A 23,089-nucleotide genomic window follows, 5' to 3' on the forward strand; every position below is an offset into this window, starting at 1 on the left:
TTTGGGGGGGGGGGCAAAAAAGGGGGGGATGTGATTCAACTTTTACATGGGTCAATCTTATGACCTCATGAGTACCAAGGTGTTGTTCAACGTGTCAAGAGCTTGGATCGCCGGGATGGGGTGGTATGTTCATGGTCGGGGCATTGGTAGCTCATATGGGTGGCCAGTTGGGATGAGGATCTGTGGTCAGGAGTTTGGATGAGTGAGTGCTGGGCAGAATCAGAAGTCGGGATTTTGATGTGCAGGTGTCAGGTTGAGGATCCACGGTCGGGAGTTAGGATGGGCGGGCGCCAGGGTGAGGATTCGCAGTTGGGAGTTAGGATGAGCGGGCGCTGGAGTGAGGATCTGCAGTTGGGAATCTGGATGGGCAGGCAGCGGGGGCGAGGATCATCTGCGGTTGGAGCATCGGGAGCTTGGATGGGCAGGTGGCTGAGGCCAAAAATATGGAGGGGATTGACTTTTATTCTGGTCATGCATACACATTAGGCCATATGGTATCGACAATTACACGAATATGTACAGTACACACATTCACATTACAATACAAATATTTACATAATACACAAATTTACTGAAGTAGACATGTATTGAAAAATCTATGCACAATACTTGTGTCCGGTACAACCCGTTCTCTGAACTCTATTATGTGTTACCTTATGGGCCAATGGACGAAAAAAATTTTGGGTATTCAAATAAGGATTACTCAACCTGTAATTCATTTTGTAGAAGAAAAAAGTTATGCTAAATGAGCTGGGATTTAATCAAGCTTGTTTAAATTTTTGAAATAATCTATATTTTTGCTGGATAAATTTAGAGCGCTGATAGTTATTTATGTGGTCAACAAATGATTTCTTTGTTTGATAGCCATGTATGTGAGGTGCCTTTTAAGGTCTCAACTTTCATCCAGACTGAATCAGTCAAGAATTGCAATTGAATGTTCCTGAAACTTTAAGGAAACAAATGGTGCTTAATTACCAGAAAAGAAACAATGACTTTACCAGCATATAATTAAATTGAGTCGCGATCAGTAAATGGCTTGACTGAATCACAATGATTACCAATGGTGATCCTTTGACAGTGGGGTGCATGAAGTGTTTCAAAGTTCTGGGCTTTCTTTATTTTGACAATTTTAATTGACTGTTTAGTTATTTTGTGTGTTATTAAACCAAATAATTTGAAAATCTGCAATTATAACATTGAAAATGCAGTGCAAACATCATTTCAAAATACATTTTTAATTGTTTTTCAATAAATTCTCTAAAATCCTGTCTTTTAAGTAGCATGGGGTTTAATCTCCATCTATACATTCTTGGAGGGATGTCCTCTAGCTTTACTGTCAATATTAAGGGTGAATGGTCCGATAGTATTCTCGCTTTATATTCTGTTTTTCTTGCTCTATCCTGCATACTAGCTGATAACAAAAATAGATCTATTCTTGAGTATGTTTTATGTCTAGCCGAGTAGTATGAGTATTCCTTTTCTTTTGGGTTTTGTTTCCTCCATATATCCAAAAGTTTCATTTCTTGCATTGATTTAATTATAAATTTGGTTACTTTGTTCTTTCTGTTAATTTTTTTTCCCCGTTTTATCCATATTTGGATCCAAATTCAGGTTGAAATCCCCTCCTATTAGTATGTTCCCTTGCGTATTAGCTACCTTCAAAAAGATATCTTGCATAAACTTTTGATCTTCTTCGTTAGGTGAATATACATTAAGTAGATTCCAAAACTCCGAATATATCTGACATTTTATCATTACATATCTCCCTGCTGGATCTATTATTTCCTCTTCTATTTTAAATGGCACATTTTTACTAATTAATATAGCCACTCCTCTTGCTTTTGAATTATATGATGCTGCTGTTACATGTCCTACCCAATCTCTCTTTAATTTCTTGTGCTCCAATTCAGTTAAGTGTGTTTCTTGGACAAATGCTATATCAATTTTTTCCTTTTTCAGTAAATTTAGTAGTTTCTTCCTTTTAATTTGGTTATGTATTCCATTAATATTTAAAGTCATATAGTTCAGCGTAGCCATTTTATACTTTGTTTATCTTCTCCTTCCGTTTTTCCATCATTACCTTTCCTCCTTTTCCATTTCTGTTTTCTTATTTTCAACTCTTTATAAGACAACATTCCTACAACATCCAACATTTTCCTTATTCTCCTATTTATATCTTCTTTATCCCCAATCTCCCCTTCCCCTCCTGAGTTGTCCTTTATCCCTTGTCGGACAACCACATCTCCCCTCTCCATTTGGGTTTGCGAATCCATTCGCAAGCGTCAACTGATTTTGCAGTGACCGCTATTTCCCCCCACCCAGCCCCCCCAGAAAAGATTTCACTTTTCATATGTAACAAAGGTCACTCTTTTAATTTCCTCCTTATTCTCTCTATTCCATTACCTTCCCTTATTCATTCTTGTCTATACTATCTATATTTTCCTCTAAGTACAGATACATTCACGTATGCACATTGTATCTATTCACTCTTATACCTCTTTACCCACATACATATCAATCGTGATCATTTTTACTCTCATTACCCGTCTTCATCCCTCAGTCTATTTTTGTAATTGTTCTGCAAATTTTCGTGCTTCTTCTGGGTTCGAGAATAGTCTGTTTTGATGTCCTGGAATAAATATTTTCAATACCGCTGGATGCTTTAGTATAAATTTATACCCTTTCTTCCATAAAATCGCCTTTGCTGTATTGAACTCCTTTCTCTTCTTTAGGAGTTCAAAACTTATATCTGGATAAATGAAGATTTTTTGCCCTTTATACTCCAGTGGTTTGTTGGCCTCTCTTACTTTTTCCATTGTCTTCTCCAGTACCTTTTCTCTTGTAGTATATCTTAGGAATTTTACTACAATCGATCTTGGTTTTTGTTGTGGTTGTGGTTTAGAGGCCAATGCTCTATGTGCCCTTTCTATTTCCATTTCTTGCTGTAGTTTTGGACATCCTAGGGTCTTAGGGATCCAATCTTTTATAAACTCCCTCATATTCTTGCCTTCTTCATCTTCCTTAAGGCCCACTATCTTTATGTTATTTCTTCTGTTATAATTTTCCATTATATCTATTTTTTGAGCTAACAGTTCTTGTGTCTCTATCGCTTTTTTATTAGATTCCTCCAATTTCTTTTTTAAGTCTTCTACCTCCATTTCTGCTGCTACTGCCCGCTCTTCCATCTTGTCCATTTTCTTTCCCATTTCTGTTAAGGTCATATCTATTTTATTCATTTTCTCTTCTGTGTTGTTTATTCTTTTTCTTAAATCATTAAATTCCTGTGTTTGCCATTCTTTAAATGACTCCATGTATCCTTTAATAAGAGAAAGTACAACCTTTATCTTGCCTTTCTCTTCTTCTATTTCACTGTATTCTTCCTCTTCCTCTTCTTCTTCCTCTGGGTTGGCCATCTGTTGTTTCTTTGTTGCCCTTTTCTTCTCTTCTTTCTTGTTTCCATTGTCTTCTGTGTTCTCTTCTTGCTGCAGGTGTTCTGCAGCTGTCGTTGCTGGCTGTGGAGATCGACTCCCCAGCTGGTCCCCCCTCCCGTCGGTGTGTTTTTTTTTCATGCGCGGTTGCGCACTTTTACTCGGCTCAGCGAGCCATTTTTGTAGTCCATTATCTACCGACCTGAGGGAGCGGGTTTCTCTCTCCACCGCGGGCCTCTTCGAACAGGTAAGGCCTTCACCTTCTTCCTCCGTTGTCTTCTCTTCCTCTCTTCTTACCATTGCTTTCGATTTTTCTTTTTTTGTCGCCATCTTCTTTCCACCTTTATACTCACTTTTCTTTAACTTTTATTTCTGTGCCTTTGTGTTTTCCTTTGTTTTTCCCGACTTTTCTGGAGAGGGCTGGAGTTCACCGTCCGGCCACTACTCCATCACGTGACTCCTCCCCCAGTGCAAACATCATTCATGTATTTTAAATTTTGCATAAAAGGCATAATTTCTCAAATAATTCTTTTTTTTTTTCTAATGACCTTTGCCAGGATGAAAAATGGGAAAAGAAGTGTCAGAAGATATTTTCTTTTGCTCATCAGACCATCAGTGCCCTGATCAAAGCAGAGCTTGCAGAGTTGCCCCTTCGCCTATTTCTGCAGGGAGCACTTGCAGCTGGAGATATTGGATTTGAGAATCATGAAACTGTGGCTTATGAGTTTATGTCACAGGTAAGGAGAGGGAGCAGTTTGTCTTTAACAAAAAATGTAAGGGGATTAAAATGAATGAATAATGCTGAGATTTAGAGATGACCATTGGATCTTTTCTGCTGCAGATCTCTCAAAGTATTTCCAATAAAATAAGATGCTTGGGTTTTATTATTGAGGTTCAGTATTTTGCAATACACTTGGAATAGATTTAAGATAGAGCCCTGTATTCTGAATAAAATGATATGCCAATTTCAAAACCATTTGTACATCTTTTTTTAAAAAAAAATTGTTAATTTCAGGCATTCTCTTTGTATGAAGATGAAATTAGTGATTCCAAGGCACAGCTGGCAGCAATCACATTAATAATTGGAACGTTTGAGCGAATGAAGTGTTTCAGTGAAGAGAACCATGAGCCTTTGAGGACACAGTGTGCTCTTGCTGCTTCGAAGTTGCTTAAAAAGCCGGATCAGTGTCGTGCTGTCAGCATCTGTGCTCATTTATTTTGGTCTGGGCGGAACACGGATAAGAATGGCGAGGAGGTAGTAATATAAGTGTGATGTACTTGTGTGACACTTGAGGTTAATAAACCATCGGTAAAACTGAACAAAATGTCGAATTTTTGTTCAGAAATACTGTAATGTATGGAATTTTTTTGGATTCCCTTTACAAGAATTTGTTTGAACAGAACAGGAACTCTTTCATTTGAATGTGCAAACAAAAGGGGTAGATTCATCATGCCTGCTCTGCTTACGAAATAAAATCACTGTTGATCTTTGATTCATCTTTCCTATCCAACCATGCAACACTCTCTCAGCATTTAGGCTCCCAGTGCTTCAGAAAAATCAAAAATAGCAGATAATGGAAATCTGAAATAAAAACAGAAACTGTGGAAATACTCTGGTCAAGCTGCATCAGAAGGATGAAAGTAGAGCTAATGTTTTGGATTGAAGACCCTTCAGCAGAGTAGAACTGCATGAGAAGTGGCATTCTTCCACCTGAAACATTGACTACTTCTTTTCCCAATAGGTGCAGTCTGACTTGCTGAGTGTTTCCAGTATTTTCTGGTTTTATCTTTCATTGTTCGCCCTTATTTTGATCAGATGACCTCATTCTATTGAATCCAAGAAAATGTAAGTTGTTTCTACTTTATCTCTTGGTCATCTCTTTCATACAGGTGTCATTTGTGTGAAATTAGACAAATTTCGATGTAAAGAATATCCTTCCTTTTATGCAGTAGTGTTAATTAACTACCCTCAGTCAACTTGCTCTTATTCACTGATCCTCATGTAGTGAAGGCCATTGTACTGTCTACTAATTATTCACTGTACATATTTTCTATCATTTACCTGGAATACCAAATCCTTTCAAATATCAAAATTTACTAGCAATTTAAAAATTGCTTTTCATAATCTTTTTACAGTAGTGAATAATAGTTGTTATATTTTGTGTGACACCTGTTGCTCATTCAGTTAATCTACAACCCTTTACTTTAGAATTTTCCACTTGTTATCGATGTACCCATATAGTTTAGTGTTATCAGTACATTTGTATGGACTCTATCCTTCAATTTAAATTAATGGTACACCTTGAATATACTAGAAGCCTTGACATTGATCCTCCCAATCCATCAGTGTATTCTTTCTTTGATATGTACTTCTGGAAATTCTTTTGGTAATATTACATCTAATCCAGGAGCTCTTGGTAGCACCCCTTCATCTTGCATCTAATCAAATCTATCTTGGAATAGAAATATTATGCTCTAGTGTTTTTAGTTTAAATCTGTAAATTAATTTTAGCATCTTCTGTGGATTTGGTATGGGGAGCTGGCTATATTTTCATATTTTTGTTCCCATTGAATTATAATCTTTAAATTCATTAGCTTCCAATTCACTAGTACAACCTCCATCTAGAGCAGTGGTTCTCAATCTTTTTCTTTCCATTCGCGTACCACTTTAAGTATTCCCAATGGCATAAGTGCTCTGTGGTTAGTAAAGGATTACTTAAGGTGGTATATGGGTGGAAAGAAAAAGTTTCAAAACCACTGTTTTAATCGCACCTCATTGACTCGTTATGTGCATGGTTTCATAACTCCAAAGGAAATGGGCCAATGACAATTTTTCTGAAGCAAGATAATTCAGTAACAATTGGGTCTAGAGCAGTGATTCTCAACCTTCCCTTCCCACTCACATACCACCTTAAGCAATCCCTTACTAATCACGGAGCACCTATGGCATAAGGTATTCTTAAAAGTGGTATGTGAGTGGAAAGGAAAAGATTGAGAACCACTGATCTAGAGCATTTTGAAATATCATAACCATCACAACCTGAGTAGCTATATCTTTAAAGAAGTGTACGATGTAGACCTAGGAAGTTTATTCGTTCTTGAGTTCCATTTAATTTCTTCAGAGGTTCCTCTACTTGAAATATTTCAAGACTCATTCCCATTAGACCTTAAGTTTCTTAGCAATCACTCAAATGGTTTTTGTGCATCAGCTTTCACAGTAAAAGAAATAATTTTATTAAAGTATTGGTTGCCTGCTAACTCTGCATTATCATTTCTCTCCACTGTCTTTAGCTTGTGGTTATTGTAGATCATGGCAATGTTGTAATATAGATCTTGTTACTTCTATTTCCTCCTTCAAAGATCCATGATGGTAAGAGGGTGATGGAATGCCTTAAGAAGGCTTTGAAGATAGCTAATCAATGTATGGATCCATCTTTACAAGTACAGCTCTTCACTGAAATCCTTAATCGATATATATACTTTTATGAGAAAGAAAATGAGGCAGTAAGCTGAAATTTATTTTGTCTAATATCCTTATTTTAATATTTATTTGGACAAAAATTCTGACAAGTGTTCTGGATCGTTGATGGGGTGGGTCACTCTGTGAGCGCAATCTATGTTTATCATAGATCTGTTGGTCTAACTTATTGAAGTATTTATTGAAACTAATTAAGTAAATTGGAGCTGATTCATCAAAATCGAAAGAATGGGATGGCTTATTTGTGTAAAAGTCTTCATCAAACTGAGTATAAGGCAGAAATGCCCATTGAAATAAGGAACAAAGGCCAAATGGGTAAGCTCTAATGCATGAAGAACTGATTCCATTTAATGATTTAGTGCTATTTTAATGTATATTATATTTTGTATCATAGTCTCCCATTATTCAAATAGCCCAATTCTAGTACCATATACGCCGATGTATAGGTTGATCCTGGAATTTTCAACTAAAATTTTGACTGATTCCGAAGCTGACCAGTGGATGTTGTTAAAAGCAAATCAGAATATTTTAATACCAAATTATCATTTAAAGATTAAATTTTATTTGGGTATTTTAAAATAAACCATGGTTGGCTCCTGTAACAGGCCGTTTAAAGCCTGATCAGAGCTTACAGTAGTCCAGGATGGACTCTGCGGAGGAGCACTGAGACTTCAAAAATAACTAAGGGGCATGTGCGAGATTGCATTGGAGCCAGCAGGAAGAAATGTAACTTTGGTGTCAAGGTGAGAATTTTAAACCCCTCATAGGCCAACGTGATTTTAAGGTGAAATTTTTAAGTTTCGAGAATCTTCCTATACAATGGCATATATGGTAATCCATTTCTATTCAAATGCATGGTGTATGGAAACCTTCAAGGATCAACTTGTGACATTTTCCACTTTGTTGCTTCTCAACAACACCGTCCAAGAGATTGGTGGTGTCCCTTTTTTATATGCTTCTTCTCAATGTTGTTTACACTTCTAAAATCTGTGCTGAGTACTAACAAATTGACTATTTTTTTAGGTGACAATTCAGGTCTTAAATCAGCTTATTCAAAAAATAAGAGAAGATCTTCCGAACCTAGAATCCAGTGAAGAAACTGAGCAAATTAACAAACACTTTCACAACACCCTGGAGCACTTGCGTCTGCGGAGAGAATCGCCCGAAGCCGATGGACCAATTTATGAAGGTCTTGTGTTGTAACTTAACATCACATAAAATATAGATTCCACAAAACAAAGTTAAAATCTTTATCACACCTCCTTCTCTGTCTTAGATGGTTATGGAATGTGCCTTTTTAGACATGCCAAGACAATAGGATTGCCATTGAATTGTATCATATTATTTTCTATTTGCCAGTTCCATCAAGGAAGACATTCCTTTGAATTTAGCCGGTGAAAGTAAAAATATTTCAAGATGTGATTAAAGGACATTTTATTTTTCATAATATGATTAATTCATGACCATTTTGACTTGAGCAAAGATTAATCACGAAGACTAAAATGCTTTTTTTAAAAATGTTATTACAATTTAGCTGTAAAATTGCTTGGGTTGAATTCCTGATCCTTGCTTGAGAGTCGGTTTAAGTAAACATCTTCAGTGGTTCACTAAGTTTTGTCTTTATTTAAAAGCCGATGCTTTAATTATGTGGAAAATCAATGTGAACATAATGTTTTCTCATAGTTCAGAACCACTAAATGTCCTTTTGTATCGAAGAGTAAATGTTTGTGAAGGAAGTCATCAAAAGGACATGAATTAGGTCATATGGACGTGGTTAATGGGCCCAGTAACCCCTGGATAGAGAGTAAATTTGTAACAATATCTTTCACAAAATTCAAAAATCTTCACCAGTATGAATAGAAAACCAAGGAATTACATTGTATTTAATAAGTATTATAAGCAAGTTGCTTGTGTTCACTTCATAATTTTTCCCTCATAATTATGTTCCTTCGTGTTTTGTGTAGAGACAAGGAATATAATTACACCACATTAGACTGGTTGGTTGATCTTCCATGGGTGTAATCTTTTAACGCAATTGTTGTAACATGTTCCTACTTTACAAATTATATTGTAATATATAGAACAGTTTAGCCAATCGAGATCAGTGGACTAGAACTAAGGTAACGTTCTTAAACTGCATTAAATTGACTAAAACAGGTTATATTTTATGCTCCGTTTTGTAAATGCAGCTAAATATGTTCACCTTTTTAAATATTGGACAAGGAGGCACTCTTTCCACATTGAAACTTTCAAGTCTGCTTCGTGCTATCATTTTTTTTGTTCATCTCCTTTACAACATTTCAAAGAAAACAAAAATGACATGGAAATTTGGACCCCTAAAGCTCAGGATGTTTAACAAATGCATAGTTTCACCGTACAGACCTGGAAAATTTCTAATGATCATCTCAACTGGAACACGAGTTGGGTTCTACTTTTAATTATGGGTCCCTTGTCAGGGAAAAATATTGGACGGACGGACACTCTGCTCCAATTTTCAGACCATAAATTCTGCAGGGAGTACAAATATTTGGATTTTGAGAAGGGATTGTTGGATTGAAATGTGTCTCATTGCTTATCCTTAATAATTATTCATTGTCTATGGACTTGATGCTCTTTTGGACGACAGTTCATTCAGGAGCAGGATTGCATTGAAAGAGTTGATCGGGATAAGGGTTGGGGAAATGGTGAATGCAGTTTTTAAAAACATTTTGAATTTAATTGAAACTAGTAAAATTGTATGTCATACAGTCTTGATTAAAGTCCGTAAAGTCTTGATTAAAGTCCATAATTTGGATGGTGCTGACTTGTAGATTTAACATTGTTACTGAATGGAATACAAATCGTTTCCAGTTTTGCTTCTAGGACATTAGTGAAATAGAAAATCCAACAATCAAACATTACAATAGCCAAAAGACATGGGAATTTTGTCCTCTTATTGATCTTAAGGGAAAAAAAAAACATTATAGGCATGTAACACCTGCCCTAGTGATTAAATTATGCCACAGGATACATCAAATTGACTAAATTGTACAAACTATACATGTGATTCTTTTGTCATTTTATGCGGACATAACATTTTGCTTCTGGTTACTTTAATTATAGTCTGCAGTTATTTTGTGAACGGTGGTGCCTAATTTCACATAAATTTGTTTTTATAGGCATTTTTCTTTGTCGAAATTCATAACTGCCAATTGTTTCTACTTGCCATCATTATGGTCTATCACCTGAATAGACGAAGGGATTTGCTCAAATAATTTTGAGATGTAGCAAGCTGAACAATACCGATTCAAGAAAAAAAAAATCAAAAGTCATGCAAAATTTACCCCATTGAATGTTTTCCTTTTCCCTCTAGAAACGGTTAGTTACTTAGGCAATGGAGATAGGAAATGTGTTTCAGCATTTATGCATCTTTAAAAACTTACCAGAAATTGAACAAGGAAAAGCACCTATACAGATTAGAAGCTAATTTCTCAAACTAGGGCAATCAACATGCTTGAACTGCTAAGAACAACTTTTGTATAAAAAAAAAAGCTTTCCAATTGTCTGTCAAAGTCTACAAATGGCACACTTTATTATCTGGCTTGTACTATACAGCAGTTAAGTAGGTGACTAGGGTGAAAGACTCCAATGCATTTTAAGGGTAGGAATTACTCCATGAATTTCACTGCTTTTGGTGAGTTCACGACTGAATTTGTTTTTCTTCTTAAATTTGTTGGCCAGTTTCTTTAATCTATGTTGAAACTGTTGCATTGTCTATTTTCGATATTGATATTGCTTCTTCCCTAGAATGCTTACTCTTGTATTCTGCTATGGATATAGTTGTAGTCGTGAATTCTTTAGTAGTTATAAGACTCTATTCTAAAATTGGGCACATTGTATACTTCATATAAAATTTTGAGCTACTAAATGAATTAAAAAGGTTGTGTTCCCCGTATTATGTATTTGTATACATGTACCCTTGCATCTGAGTATGTATTCATTTCTCACTTGAAAAATGAAATGTACTTTTGGAAATCACTGTAACATACTTGTAAGCTTTATAATTCCTTTGTAAATTAACTGAAGTATTATGGTCAATGTATTCAACAGATGCCATTAAATGCTTGACCAAGTGCTGGGTGTGTACTTGTTTATAAAGCATGAAACCAACTGAATACAGTTAAAATCTTGCTAATAAGAGCTATTTTGAATTTTTAATGGAAGATTATTATAGAGGAATTGGGATGCAAGAAATGTGAAATATCTAATTGGTACTTGTGATAAGAACCAGACACTAATTAAATAATTTGAATGTTTGAAATGTCTCGTATCAAGGTTAAGTTGGGTGTTGGTTTGGAAGGAAAATGAAATGGTGAAAATATGATTTAAAAACATGACAGGGAGATAACAAACTACTGTCTTTGACTGAAATGAAAATCAAAAGCTGAAAAATTGTGACTCTTGGTAGGATAGCTGTGGAGACCATTGTGGGAATGAATGGAAAGATCCTGTGCTGTTGATGTTTTGTCTAGTTGTAATCAATGGTATGACTTGTCAGATTGCATTTCTCTTCCAGGGATGCATCTCTTAAAATCACAAGAACGAGCACACAGAGAGCACTTTGTAAGTTACAAAAATTTTTTTTTCTGTTTTAATTTAAAAAAAAATTAGACGTACAGGCCATACGCCAATGCGGCCCAATTTCACTCCGTTGACCTGTAACCCTGGTACAGTTTTTTTTAAGGGTAAGCGGAAACTGGAGGGCCTGGAGGAAACCCATGCAGACATGGGGAGAATGTATAAACTCCTTACAAACTGCCAGGTGTGAACTCTGTTCGCCGGTGCTGCAACAGCATTATACTTACCGCTATGCTAGCCGTGACGACAATAAATTCATTGCAAATTTATCGTGGGAGATGTTTGTTGGATCACTACTGGAAGTAAACCATTCCATTAGAAAGCTTGCCTGACGATGGCGCAATTTGACCTCCCTATGGCCAAGCCACAGAATTTTAGCAAGGCAAGGTCTGGGCTGAGATACCATGGAGCAACTGGACAGACTGAAGATATGGTGTTTTGGGTCACCAGGCTGGATTTGCACTTGGACATAATTGTTAATAGATGTAGGTAAGTACAAGCAGTAGGCCAAGAGGACCATCAATATTTTGCACCGCAGAACCATTTCCTGAGAATGAATGGCTCTTGAGGTGCTTGTACCCTGCTGGAGAACTCACAGAAAGCCTATGACAAAAATGTAAAACCATTGAGTCAAGTTGGAATCAATTGCAGGTGGAAGTGCCATATTTGGTTAGAAGTTATTTATTTCTCCATCTATTTAAAGCAATAGTGCTGCTATTTAAAAGATTTTCTGAATCACTTGTTTTAACTTGTTAGTAAAATTGAAGGGATGATTGGCTAGTGTTGATTTTTTGGGGATGCTAAAGTCCTTTGAGGGCACACCCATTACCTTGTATGAAAATGTGCTGATGTACTAAGGCCCTGAGAAAATTAAGTTTGTACTTAAGCTATTACATTCTTGTTCAATTGGTGAATGGTTCTTGCTGTGCATGAGAAAATGGTAGTTGCTGGAAAATCCTTCAATATTTTAAAAAATTTACCAAGGCATCTATTCTTGAACTAAGACGTTTGCATTTCAGATGTTTCAGCATCCTCAAAGCGAGTTGGCGCATATTTCTGGTGTGCGTGTCCAACCACTATTCTGAGATTCCAATGCTACCTTTTCCTAGATACTACTGTACCTTGTCAATATATCATTGAACAGTTTGTGAAACTTTTTTTTAAATCTGGGAACCCTGTAAGTTGATGCAGGACTGCAGCAGTTAAAGATGCCGTCTCAAAGCTCCTGACATGAGCCTGTCCTTGGGTGCTGTGATGGGTCTGAACACTCTCCCTGCGCTCATCCGACTTTCTGGTACAATCATTTTTTGCATCCCAAAGGTGCGTCTGCAGGCTAATTGACTGTTGCAAGTTGCCTCTCACTGGAGATAAACGGCAAGAGTCGAAGGGAAGTTGACAGGCACGTGAGAGAAAAGTTGCTGAGTGACACCAAATTATGGAGAGGGGAATGGGACTGGTGGGTTTGTTCTGGGAACCAGCACATGCCCGTGGAACACTAAAGTATATGCTGCAGAGAGTCTGTTTGCTCTTGTATCTTGCATCACGTTCAGGTATCTCTAGCTCATTTTCTAGTTTATAAGATTTGCCAGTGTTCTGACAGCACATACCCAAAAGGATTGTTGATTAGAGTTCTATTGTGTACTGACATATTTTCATTAATATTGAGAAGGAAGAACAAATAAAAAAGGAAGTTGCAGATGATCAGAAAATGGATCAAAGTTGTTAAACCTACATCTTGTGCAGAGTTGGATGAAAAGATGGAATTTAAAAAAAAATGCATTTAATTTACTTGGGTGTGCACCAGCCACTGTCTGGATTCATGTAATGTGCGTATGGAAGAAGCAATGAGTTGCATTAGATCCTATGGGAGTGTAATGCCAAATATTGTATAATTTGCAACTTCAACTTGTACATTACTTGTATTGTGAATGATGTTTTGTCATATGAAGAGAACTAATTTGATTGACTTTACTCTTGACAGTAACTAATGTTATTATGCAACGGGGTGACCTTGTATCAATTTGATCTTGAAAGTTGGTTTTAATTCTGTTCTATTTTCCTTTTATTGTTGTGTACTAATACATAAAAATGTAATATACATGATGTATGTCAACTTTTGTCTGTTGTAAGGTAGAGTTGTCATGAGCATTGCCTTGTGCTCCTTACAAATGAAAGAGAAGTCAAAGAGTGTCCCTTCAGAGATGCTGAGTGTTTGTGCCAGCTGCAGAAGCATTGGAGGAGAATCCAGTTTCCTGTTCAAACCATTGGTAACCTGAGTTCCAGATCCAAACTTCCAATACAGTCAGGAAGCCTTCAGTGCCTGAGGCCCTTTGGGAACCCTTATTGCTCTCAGCACCCTCTGGAATACCAGTTCTGATACCTGCTAGTCTCCAGCAGCCTGTCTGGGTCCTTTGACCATAGGTTGCCCGTATGGGTCCTTCAGGCACTGAGTTGCTGGTCTGCTGCTGTGGTCACTTTTGCTGTCAGGCTATCTCCCACGCTTCTCCTTCTCAACCAGGGATGGGGTGGAGGGTGAGGCAGTCCTCTTCTGAAGCCCTGTCAGTCCTCTGCTCAATACAAATGCCATCATCTTGGGGGAAGACCTCTGGTTGCAGGATTTTTAACAAAAAGCCCCATCATTGCTTTTCTGAATGATCTTTGGAATTTATTAGTATTATGCTGCTTCTTGCCTTGTCAATGTGCAATAATTTTTTTTTTACAAGGATAAAATGAAAGAATAAAAAAATGAACTTTATCTTTCCCATGAATGTATGATTATATACAATTTTCAATCTATTCATCTATTAGATCACCAAATAACACCAATTGGTGAAAACACCTTGTAAGTTAACGAGTACTTCATAATTCATGAGTTGTCTATTGAAAATGCAGCACCGAAAAAGAACCTAGAATCGAATAGTCCTAGTTTAAGTTTAGTTACTTTGTTTTACTCATAAGGGTTCATTCATGAAAATGTGAAATGAATAAATCTTTCAGTGTTTCTTAATTTTGATAAACTCTCGAGTTTTACACACTGGGCAAATGGAGTAAAGGTTTTGATAGGGTAGATTGAACCAGTTAAGTTTTTACTGTCTTTTAGCTATTTTTGTTCCGTGAATTATAATAATGTGCCTGCATTTTGATTATAGCAGTGTTTTTGAAAATTTGAATATTTTTTAAAGTTTAAATTTAAGACGTGCAGCAGGGTAACAGCTCCTTTTGGCCCACAACCCCATGCCTCCCAATTAGCCTACATCCCCGGTACATTTTGACGGTGGGAGGAAACAAACACCTGGGTGAAAACCCATGCAAACTTGGGGAGAACGTACAAACTCCTTACAGACAGTGCTGGATTTGAATGCCGTTCCTGATCGCTAGCTCTGGCATTGCACTAATGGCTTGGGTTAAATACTTAACCAATATACTTGCATCAAATTTTGGTATGGACGGTGAGACTTGACAATTGCTGAAGGCAGCTTTTTGGTGATAAAACATTGAATGACCCAAATAGTACATGGGGAAAGAAAGAATGAATTTGTACTTGCATGGCATTTCATGATCTCAAAGTAACATATTCCAACTGACAGGTTGCCTAGCTCTATCAATAAGTTGGGATGTAGAGCATATTCACCAGAATGTTGCTTGAACTAGAAGGTTTGAGTTATTGAACGAGTTAGACAGGCTGAGTCTATTTCTAACCTCGTAACCTCATAGAGTTACCTGCAGTTATGAGGAGTATGGATATTGTGAATGCCTCAGTCTTTCCGAGGCTAGGTTATTCAAGAACCAAAGGGCATAGGTTTAAGTTGAGAGGAGATTCAAGAGGAATCTAGGTCAGTGTTTTCACTGAGTGGTCTGGTCTGTGTCCAGAATGATATTTTGATATTCAAAAGACATTTGACAAATCTGAGTAAGAAGGATCTGGACCAAAGGCTGGTGAATAGGATCAGCCCAGAATGTCATCTTAGTTGGCATGGACAATTTGGGCTGAAGGGCCTTGTCCATGCTGTTTGACTCATCATTTTGACGTTCATTGCTATTAACACTTAAAAGTTATCTGATGTGTTTTGCTAATTCTTGTTTCACAATTTGCAGTCTATAATGGATCAGACCAGTTGTTCACCTGTGGCATCACCTGTGCTGCACAGCTCCAATCTCTCTATCAAACCCATTTTTAAATATTTTTTTTTCCCAGTCGGAGATCAGAAATTTTCTGTTTACAATTCCAAAGGTGCCAGTGGTCCAAACTAAATTCCCTCTTTTCAAATGTGTGAATACAGATGTTAATTGTGGGCTGGCTGTTGACCATGAGAGCCTTCAAATATCATGTATTTTATTACCAGGTATCCAATAAACACCTTAATTTTCTTGAAGTTGAGAAGAGTTACAAGAGGGATCTAGGGACAACTTTTCACGCAGAGTGGTCTGACCAGAACGAGCTGCCAGAGAAAACTATAAAAGTGGGAACAATTTTCATTTGAATAGGAGGGGCATACCAGGTTACGGATCAAAAATATATTTATCTTTTTGTCCCCTTCCCAGTGAACTGGCTGAAGGGTTCATTTTCAATCTTTACCCCCCCTTCGTGGTATCTTTGTCACAAGTATTGTAATTGGGAGCAAAGTTGTGGTTTGACATTCAGACCAGATTCAAATGTTACATTATTTATTCGGAAGTACAGCTCAGTCACATGTCCCGTTTTTCTAAATGACATGCTAAACAAGCTCATCTGCTCCTTCAGATGGTTGCAAAATATCTGTTGGAAATTTGTCAATAAGATTGAATGCAAGTCTGCTCTGCTCAACCATTACTAAAATAGTTTATTTTGTCTTTGTTGCATTACTATTAATGCAAACATTGCTGGGCGAATGTGTTACAAAGTGATCACACCTCAAAAGCACTCCTTTGGAAATGCTAAGTTTGAGTGTTCAACCAATTATTTTTTCCATTAGCAACACTAACGAGAGATAAACTTGAAATATCAACTTAGCGCAACGTCCCACGTCCTCTTCTCTCTTCCCCCCCTCCCCCCCCCCGTTTTCTTTGACTATCCTGCCCTAATTTAGGTAGGACACTGAGGGGAAAATCCAGCATCGAGTCCAAAAATTAGGAAAATAGTAGGTGAAGTTATAAAAAAGGTTTTCAGAGTTCCAAGATTTTGCAACTCATTTGGAGTTCACAATTAAAATGATCACCCCGTCCTTGTGATATATTTTGATTTAAAAAAAAATAATTGATCTCAAATGTTTCATTTTTACTCCTTTAGGTAATGATGTTTATATATTTGTCTCCGCAGTATGACTCCAAGGACCCTGTTTCTATTTTTAAAACAAAATCAAACTTAATTTATTTGCTATCAGTGGAGCTGAGGAGCCAGCTTTGTATCAGAACCTCCTCCAAATAAATGATTTTAATTTTGAACCGTCTCCTGGTGGGTAGATTTAAACATTTCCAGTTGACAATGCTCGATGCTTTGTGAAAAAAATGCTATTCTACTTAAATTCATCATTTTTCAATGATGGAAAAAAGCATTAGAGAAGCTTTAATCATCTTTGTATTAGAAATATTCTCCAATTACCTTGTTAATTGTTATGTCAAACAATAGATGTCGAATATTGTTTGAAATAAACGTACTGGGGTGTCTTGGTGGGGGTGGGAGGGTTTGTAGGTCAATTGGGTAGCAAGGGTCTTTTACCATGTTTTATGTCTAAATACAAATCCGAAATAAAAGTTGAAAATGTGCGAAATTTCGTGCCTGGCCGTTTCTCTGGAATGTGAAAAGGGTCTTTCTCTCACGGGCGCATCTTGACCTTTTGAGTGAAACATTCTCTATTTTATTATCAATGATGAAGAAATTAAGCATTGGCCTGTACCACGGCGGTCAAGTGACCTTTCGAAATTGACATGAAAGGTCAGGTACAAAAAATAGATTCATTTCTGACAATAGCTTTAAAAATCCATTGAGTTGTGAAATACTTGATCAACTCTTACCCAAACTTTTTTTGTGGTTTCCTGCAACCCGTTATAATGAAAAGAAATGCTGAGGACAATCACCTCTCCCGTGTTCCCCGCTCCAGACCTCCTCCTGGGGAAGTTTGTCGATTAAAATGAGCGCTTTGATAAGAGTTTTAATAACTCACGAAGTATTTCTGAACTCCTGCTCCTGGGGCGCGTGAGTTACTTGGACAGGATTGGCTGGTCGTTTAACCAATCAGAGCGCGAGAGCCAGCAGCCGTCAGCGGCAACTTTTTAAATCGAGAGGGTGGACGTTGAACGATCGGCGGGACCTTGGGGAGGAGGTGGGAGGGCGAGCGAGTGCTGCCATGTCCGAGGAGCAACGACGGGACGCGGCGTCCGGGGAAGGAGCCCCAGAGACGCCCGGCTTCGGCGGGGACGAGGCCACGGAAGCGGGAGGTGAGTGAGAGAGGCGCCCAATCGGGGTGGTGCATTCCCCTCCCCCCCCCCCCCCCCCCCCCCCCCCAGATCAAGTGGGCGCCGTGTGGACTCGCTTAATATGGAGCAGAGCCCGCAGGCTCGGAGATGTGGAGGCCGCACCGCCAGTTCCTTCACATCTGTGTGTGTGCAGCCCGACGAACCACTGCCTCGCCTCTCCACACCATGTTACACAGCACAGAATGATGGCAGGCCTCTACGTAGTTTATGTATTTATCTGTGTGTGTTGCACATATGGAGCCATTTGTGTGTGTATGTATAAATATAGATATATAGATATAGATATATATGTGTGTGTGATTAATATGATGTACACATACAGTGTATACGCACGTCTGTATATACACACGTCTATATAAATATGATGTATACACATGTCTGTATATAAATATGATGTATACACACATCTGTATATAAATATGATGTATACACACATCTGTATATAAATATGATGTATACACACGTCTGTATATAAATATGATGTATACACACGTCTGCAAATAAATATGATGTATACACACGTCTGTATATAAATATGATGTATACACACGTCTGCAAATAAATATGATGTATACACACGTCTGTATATAAATATGATGTATACACACGTCTGCAAATAAATATGATGTATACACACGTCTGTATATAAATATGATGTATACACACGTCTGTATATAATTATGATGTACATGCAGTGTACGTGTACGTCTGTATATAAATATAATGTACACACAGTATACACTCGTCTATATAATTATGATGTACACGCAGTATACACACGTCTGTATATAATTATGATGTACATGCAGTATACGCACGTCTGTATATAAATATGATGTACACGTAGTGTATACGCACGTCTGTATATAAATATGATGTCTTCTTTCTTTCTTTGGCTTGGCTTCGCGGACGAAGATTTATGGAGGGGGTAAAAAGTCCACGTCAGCTGCAGGCTCGTTTGTGGCTGACAAGTCCGATGCGGGACAGGCAGACACGGTTGCAGTGGATGCAGGGGAAAATTGGTTGGTTGGGGTTGGGTGTTGGGTTTTTCCTCCTTTGCCCACCTCAAATATGATGTACACGCAGTGTATACGCACGTCTGTATATAAATATGATGTACACGCAGTGTATACACGTCTATATATAATTATGATGTATACGCAGTGTATACGCACGTCTGTATATAAATATGATGTGCGCGCAGTGTATACGCACGTCTGTATATAAATATGATGTACGCGCAGTGTATACACACATGCCTGTATATAAATATGATGTATGCGCAGTGTATACGCACCTCTGTATATAAATATGTACGTGCAGTGTATACGCACGTCTGTATATAAATATGATGTACACGCAGTGTATACACGTCTATATAAATATGATGTACACATACAGTGGATACACATACACGTCTGTATATAAAATATGTGTGTATATGATGTGTATGTGTGAGATATATATTCCACTGTAGCGGGGGCTACACTGCTGCAATAACACACGCAACCAGATGGGTTGAGCTCAGTGAGCAGACTGCTTTATTGCAGGCTGCTAGGCTGAACTTCTACTCCCAGCCCAGAACTGGCTGAGAACCGCGCTGGAGGGGCACTGACGTCACCTGGGCGTCACGTGGTCCCCAAGCGTGGGTTTCTGAGCCCTGAGCTGTAAGGAAGGGAAACCCCTGATGGCGCCATTTTGGCCAGCTACCCCACCACATGGCTTACAAGCGGGGCCGGTTCACCTGCCTTGAGGTGAGCCACCACACCACAATATACATGTGTGTGTGATATAGATGTGGTGTGTTTAACACACACACACACACACACACACACATTTCATGCTCACGGGATACTGTTCATCAATCTCACAGCCTGCAGGAAGAAGCTATTCCCCAGACTGGCAGTCCTGCTTTTGATGCTTCCATACCTCTTGGTGGTAGTGGGTTGAAGAAGATATTGTGTGCTGAATGGAAAGGGTCTTCTATAATTTCCTGAGCCTTATTTTGACAACACTCCCAGTAAATGACAGTTGGTCCACTGGTGATTGATTGAAAATGGTGACAGGAGGTAAATGAGAAGTTTGAACCATGCTTGCAAAACTGTGATCTGCCCAGGGTATATGTAACTCGACAAGAGGTGCGCAAAGTCAAAATGCCATGAAGGATTTCAGGAGAAACTTTTTTTCCACAGTTTACTCAGGATATAATGGAGGCATGTGTTGTTATACATGAAGTTAAAGTAGAATCTCAGTGAACATGGTGGAAAAAAAAGTTCAAGGATTTTTAGGTTGTTTGAAAGATGAGATTTGTTTGCATAAGAGCTTCACTCTGCCAGATATGTCGAATAGCTGTTTATTGGATAACATAAAGTATAGATTTAAGATTTTTTAAAACTGATGTATGTAACTGTTTTAAATTTTCTGAAGAAATGTTTTAATATTGTTGAATATTTTTAAAGTATAATAGATTTAGAAAGGTCATGGTTGATTTTTGCCGTTAGCCTAAATCTATTTCCTGTTCCTTATTTGTCAGTTTGTCTTGTTTATATTTTATAAGTAAGCTCTTAATTGGATAATAGTTGGTGTGTGTATATCATAGGTGAAATATTGTTTTTTTTCTAAATTCTTGCCAGTAGTTCCATGTCTGGATGCAGTCAGCTACTTCTGCAAGATCACAATTTATATATTCTCACTAAGAAAAGGTTTGTGCCAGAAAAAGAACCAGAGAAAATATCAGCCTTGTTTTTTTTTTAGGGACAAGGAGGAGGATAAAATGGGAAAAGAGAATGAGAATTGAGGTGTGGTCAATTCATGCCTGGATGCAGACTGCTAAACTAGTTATTTGTCTCTTGCATAAAAGTTACTCATATTGTGCAAACTGAGAAATGAATTAAGCAAGAAAGGTGATCACTAGTGATGAGACAAAGGTAATTTTGGTGTGAAAGAAGCCAAAACTTCTTTTGGATTGTTTAAGTGCTCTACAATTATTTAATAGAGCAATTAAAACTGGAGTTAGCTTGTTACTTTTTAAATTGGTTAACAGTCTGAATAAATGTAAATTTTCCAGTACTTGGTCGCTCTGCTTTACAGATAGATAGATATTATCCCAATCAGTGATAGTTTTAAGTAAAAATCCAAGTTGAACAGTCTTTAAATATTAAAAAAGAAAGCTCCTCAATTTCAGATGATACACGGTCAATTGTTTATCACAGTAATTAGATTGCATTTGGGGTGGGGTTGACATTTTTGTACTTGTTTCCCATTCATCTTTGAGTGAGATCAGTGTCAGATGAAGTTGAACTGAAGTTGGTGTGGCTGTAGGTCTTTTTTCTTGAGGCAACAATGAATTGGTTGGATATAGAGATAAATTAATAGTCATTGAGATGTACAGCACATATTTCAGCCCACATCCTTCAACCATCCATTTATACTAATTTGGTTCTTTTATTCTTTCTGTATTCTCATAAACATTTTCTTCCCCCTCCCCTGCAGATTGTACTTTGCACCTACATTAGGGGGAATTTATAGGAGCCAATTAACCTACCAACCTGGGATGTGACTGGAAACTGGAGTGGGAGGAGGATGCAGTCACTTGTATTCTCCTACTCCTGCAAACAGTGTCACCCTTCATGATTTAATAGACTGCAATGAGATCCCCTCTGAACTTCATAAACTCAAGGGAAAGCAAGCCTAGTTTTTCCGGAGTCACATAATAATCCAACTTCCCTAATCCTGGTAACAAGTTTATAATATTCTTCCTATAGCAAGGAAACCAAAATTGCTCACTATATTCTAAGTGTGGTCTCACCAGCCTCTTGTATTATTCAACATGGTATTCCAGCACGTGTATTCAGACAATTCTCAAAATTGCACCTGCTATTCCTTAGCCCAGTTCCCCATTTAATCCAGTTCAAATTGGTCAAGTAAACATCAATCTGTATACTACAGTGAGACTGAGCCGAAGATAATATGTTGCCCATATATGGGGAGGCTTTGATCTAAATAAGTGGTTCTCAACCTTTTTCTTTCCACTCACATACCACTAAGAAATTCCTATGCCATAGGTGCTCTGTGATTCATAAGGGATTGCTTAAGGTGTTGTGTGGATGGAAAGAAAAAGTTTGAAAACCACTATTTTAATAATTCCTAATTGACTTGTTATGTGCATGGTTTCATAACTCCAAAGGAAATGGGCCAATGACAATTTTTCTGAAACAAAATATTTCAGTAACAATTGGGTCTTGAGCAGTGATTCTCAACCTTCCCTTCCCATTCACATCCCACCTTAAGCAATCCCTTATGAATCACAGAGCACAGATGGCATAGGGATTACTTAAAGTGGTATGTGAGTGGAAAGGAAAAGGTCGAGAATCACTGATCTAAGTGCTCCCACTGCACGGTATTGTTACGAGCCCAAAGGACCCCAAAACCCAGCAGCAACAGACATTCACCAAGACGAGTGGTTTTTAAAACAAAAGTTGTCTTTAATAAACTTTAAACATGAAAACGGAATCAAACTTTAACTTATCTCTATAACCCAAATTAACCCCTTCTAATTCTAAGCGCACATATATGTAATGTGTTTGTAAATTTAAGAGAAGTTCTTTGTTCACAGATCAATCTCACTTCTCCTCCTTCCAGGTTCTCTGGATGCAGGCAATTCTTATACTGTGCACAGAATTTAGAGATTTGTTGTTTCAGGATTTCCACAACTGAGGTACCACCATTAGTCACCTCAATGTCTCGCTGATGAAACTTGCCCCATCAGGGTTCTCCAGATAGTAACCTCTTTCCTTCAAGCTACCACAGAGTTCCTTTCTGTTCCACTTATTCCAAGAGAAACATCAGACAGATAGCACTTCCAGCCATCCAGTGCTCTGCAACTTTCTGTTTCCAACCAGCTCTTCCTGGCTTGCACTGTTCAGCCGCTTTCAGTGTCAGACCCACAAGCTGAGAGGGCTTGTCTTCTCTTCCCCCCCCCCTCCCTCTCTCTCTCTCTCTCTCTCTCTCTCTCTCTTTCTCTCTCTCTCTCTCTCTCTTCCCAACTGAGACTGCCAGAAAGCCCATGTGACTCTCTCACTTGCAAAACCCCACCTTCTTCAGCATGGCACGG

At 37.9% G+C, this 23,089-nt stretch overlaps 2 protein-coding genes across 2 annotated transcripts in view; both read left to right on the top strand.

The window, feature by feature from the left end:
• Positions 1–11,018, top strand: part of vps35 (VPS35 retromer complex component) — a 50,679-nt gene extending 39,661 nt beyond the window's left edge. The window contains exons 14-17 of the mRNA XM_069901693.1: positions 3,986–4,165; positions 4,444–4,683; positions 6,789–6,932; positions 7,930–11,018. Coding sequence (XP_069757794.1) covers positions 3,986–4,165; positions 4,444–4,683; positions 6,789–6,932; positions 7,930–8,109 — 744 coding nt within the window. The 3' untranslated portion in view covers positions 8,110–11,018. The remainder of the gene's footprint in view (positions 1–3,985; positions 4,166–4,443; positions 4,684–6,788; positions 6,933–7,929) is intronic.
• A 6,751-nt stretch (positions 11,019–17,769) lies between these two features.
• shcbp1 (SHC SH2-domain binding protein 1) overlaps positions 17,770–23,089 on the top strand; it is a 29,003-nt gene continuing 23,683 nt past the window's right edge. The window contains exon 1 of the mRNA XM_069901695.1: positions 17,770–17,937. Coding sequence (XP_069757796.1) covers positions 17,847–17,937 — 91 coding nt within the window. The 5' untranslated portion in view covers positions 17,770–17,846. The remainder of the gene's footprint in view (positions 17,938–23,089) is intronic.

This window comes from Narcine bancroftii, chromosome 10 (genome assembly GCF_036971445.1).
Source record: "Narcine bancroftii isolate sNarBan1 chromosome 10, sNarBan1.hap1, whole genome shotgun sequence".
NCBI classification, from domain to species: Eukaryota; Metazoa; Chordata; class Chondrichthyes; order Torpediniformes; family Narcinidae; genus Narcine; species Narcine bancroftii.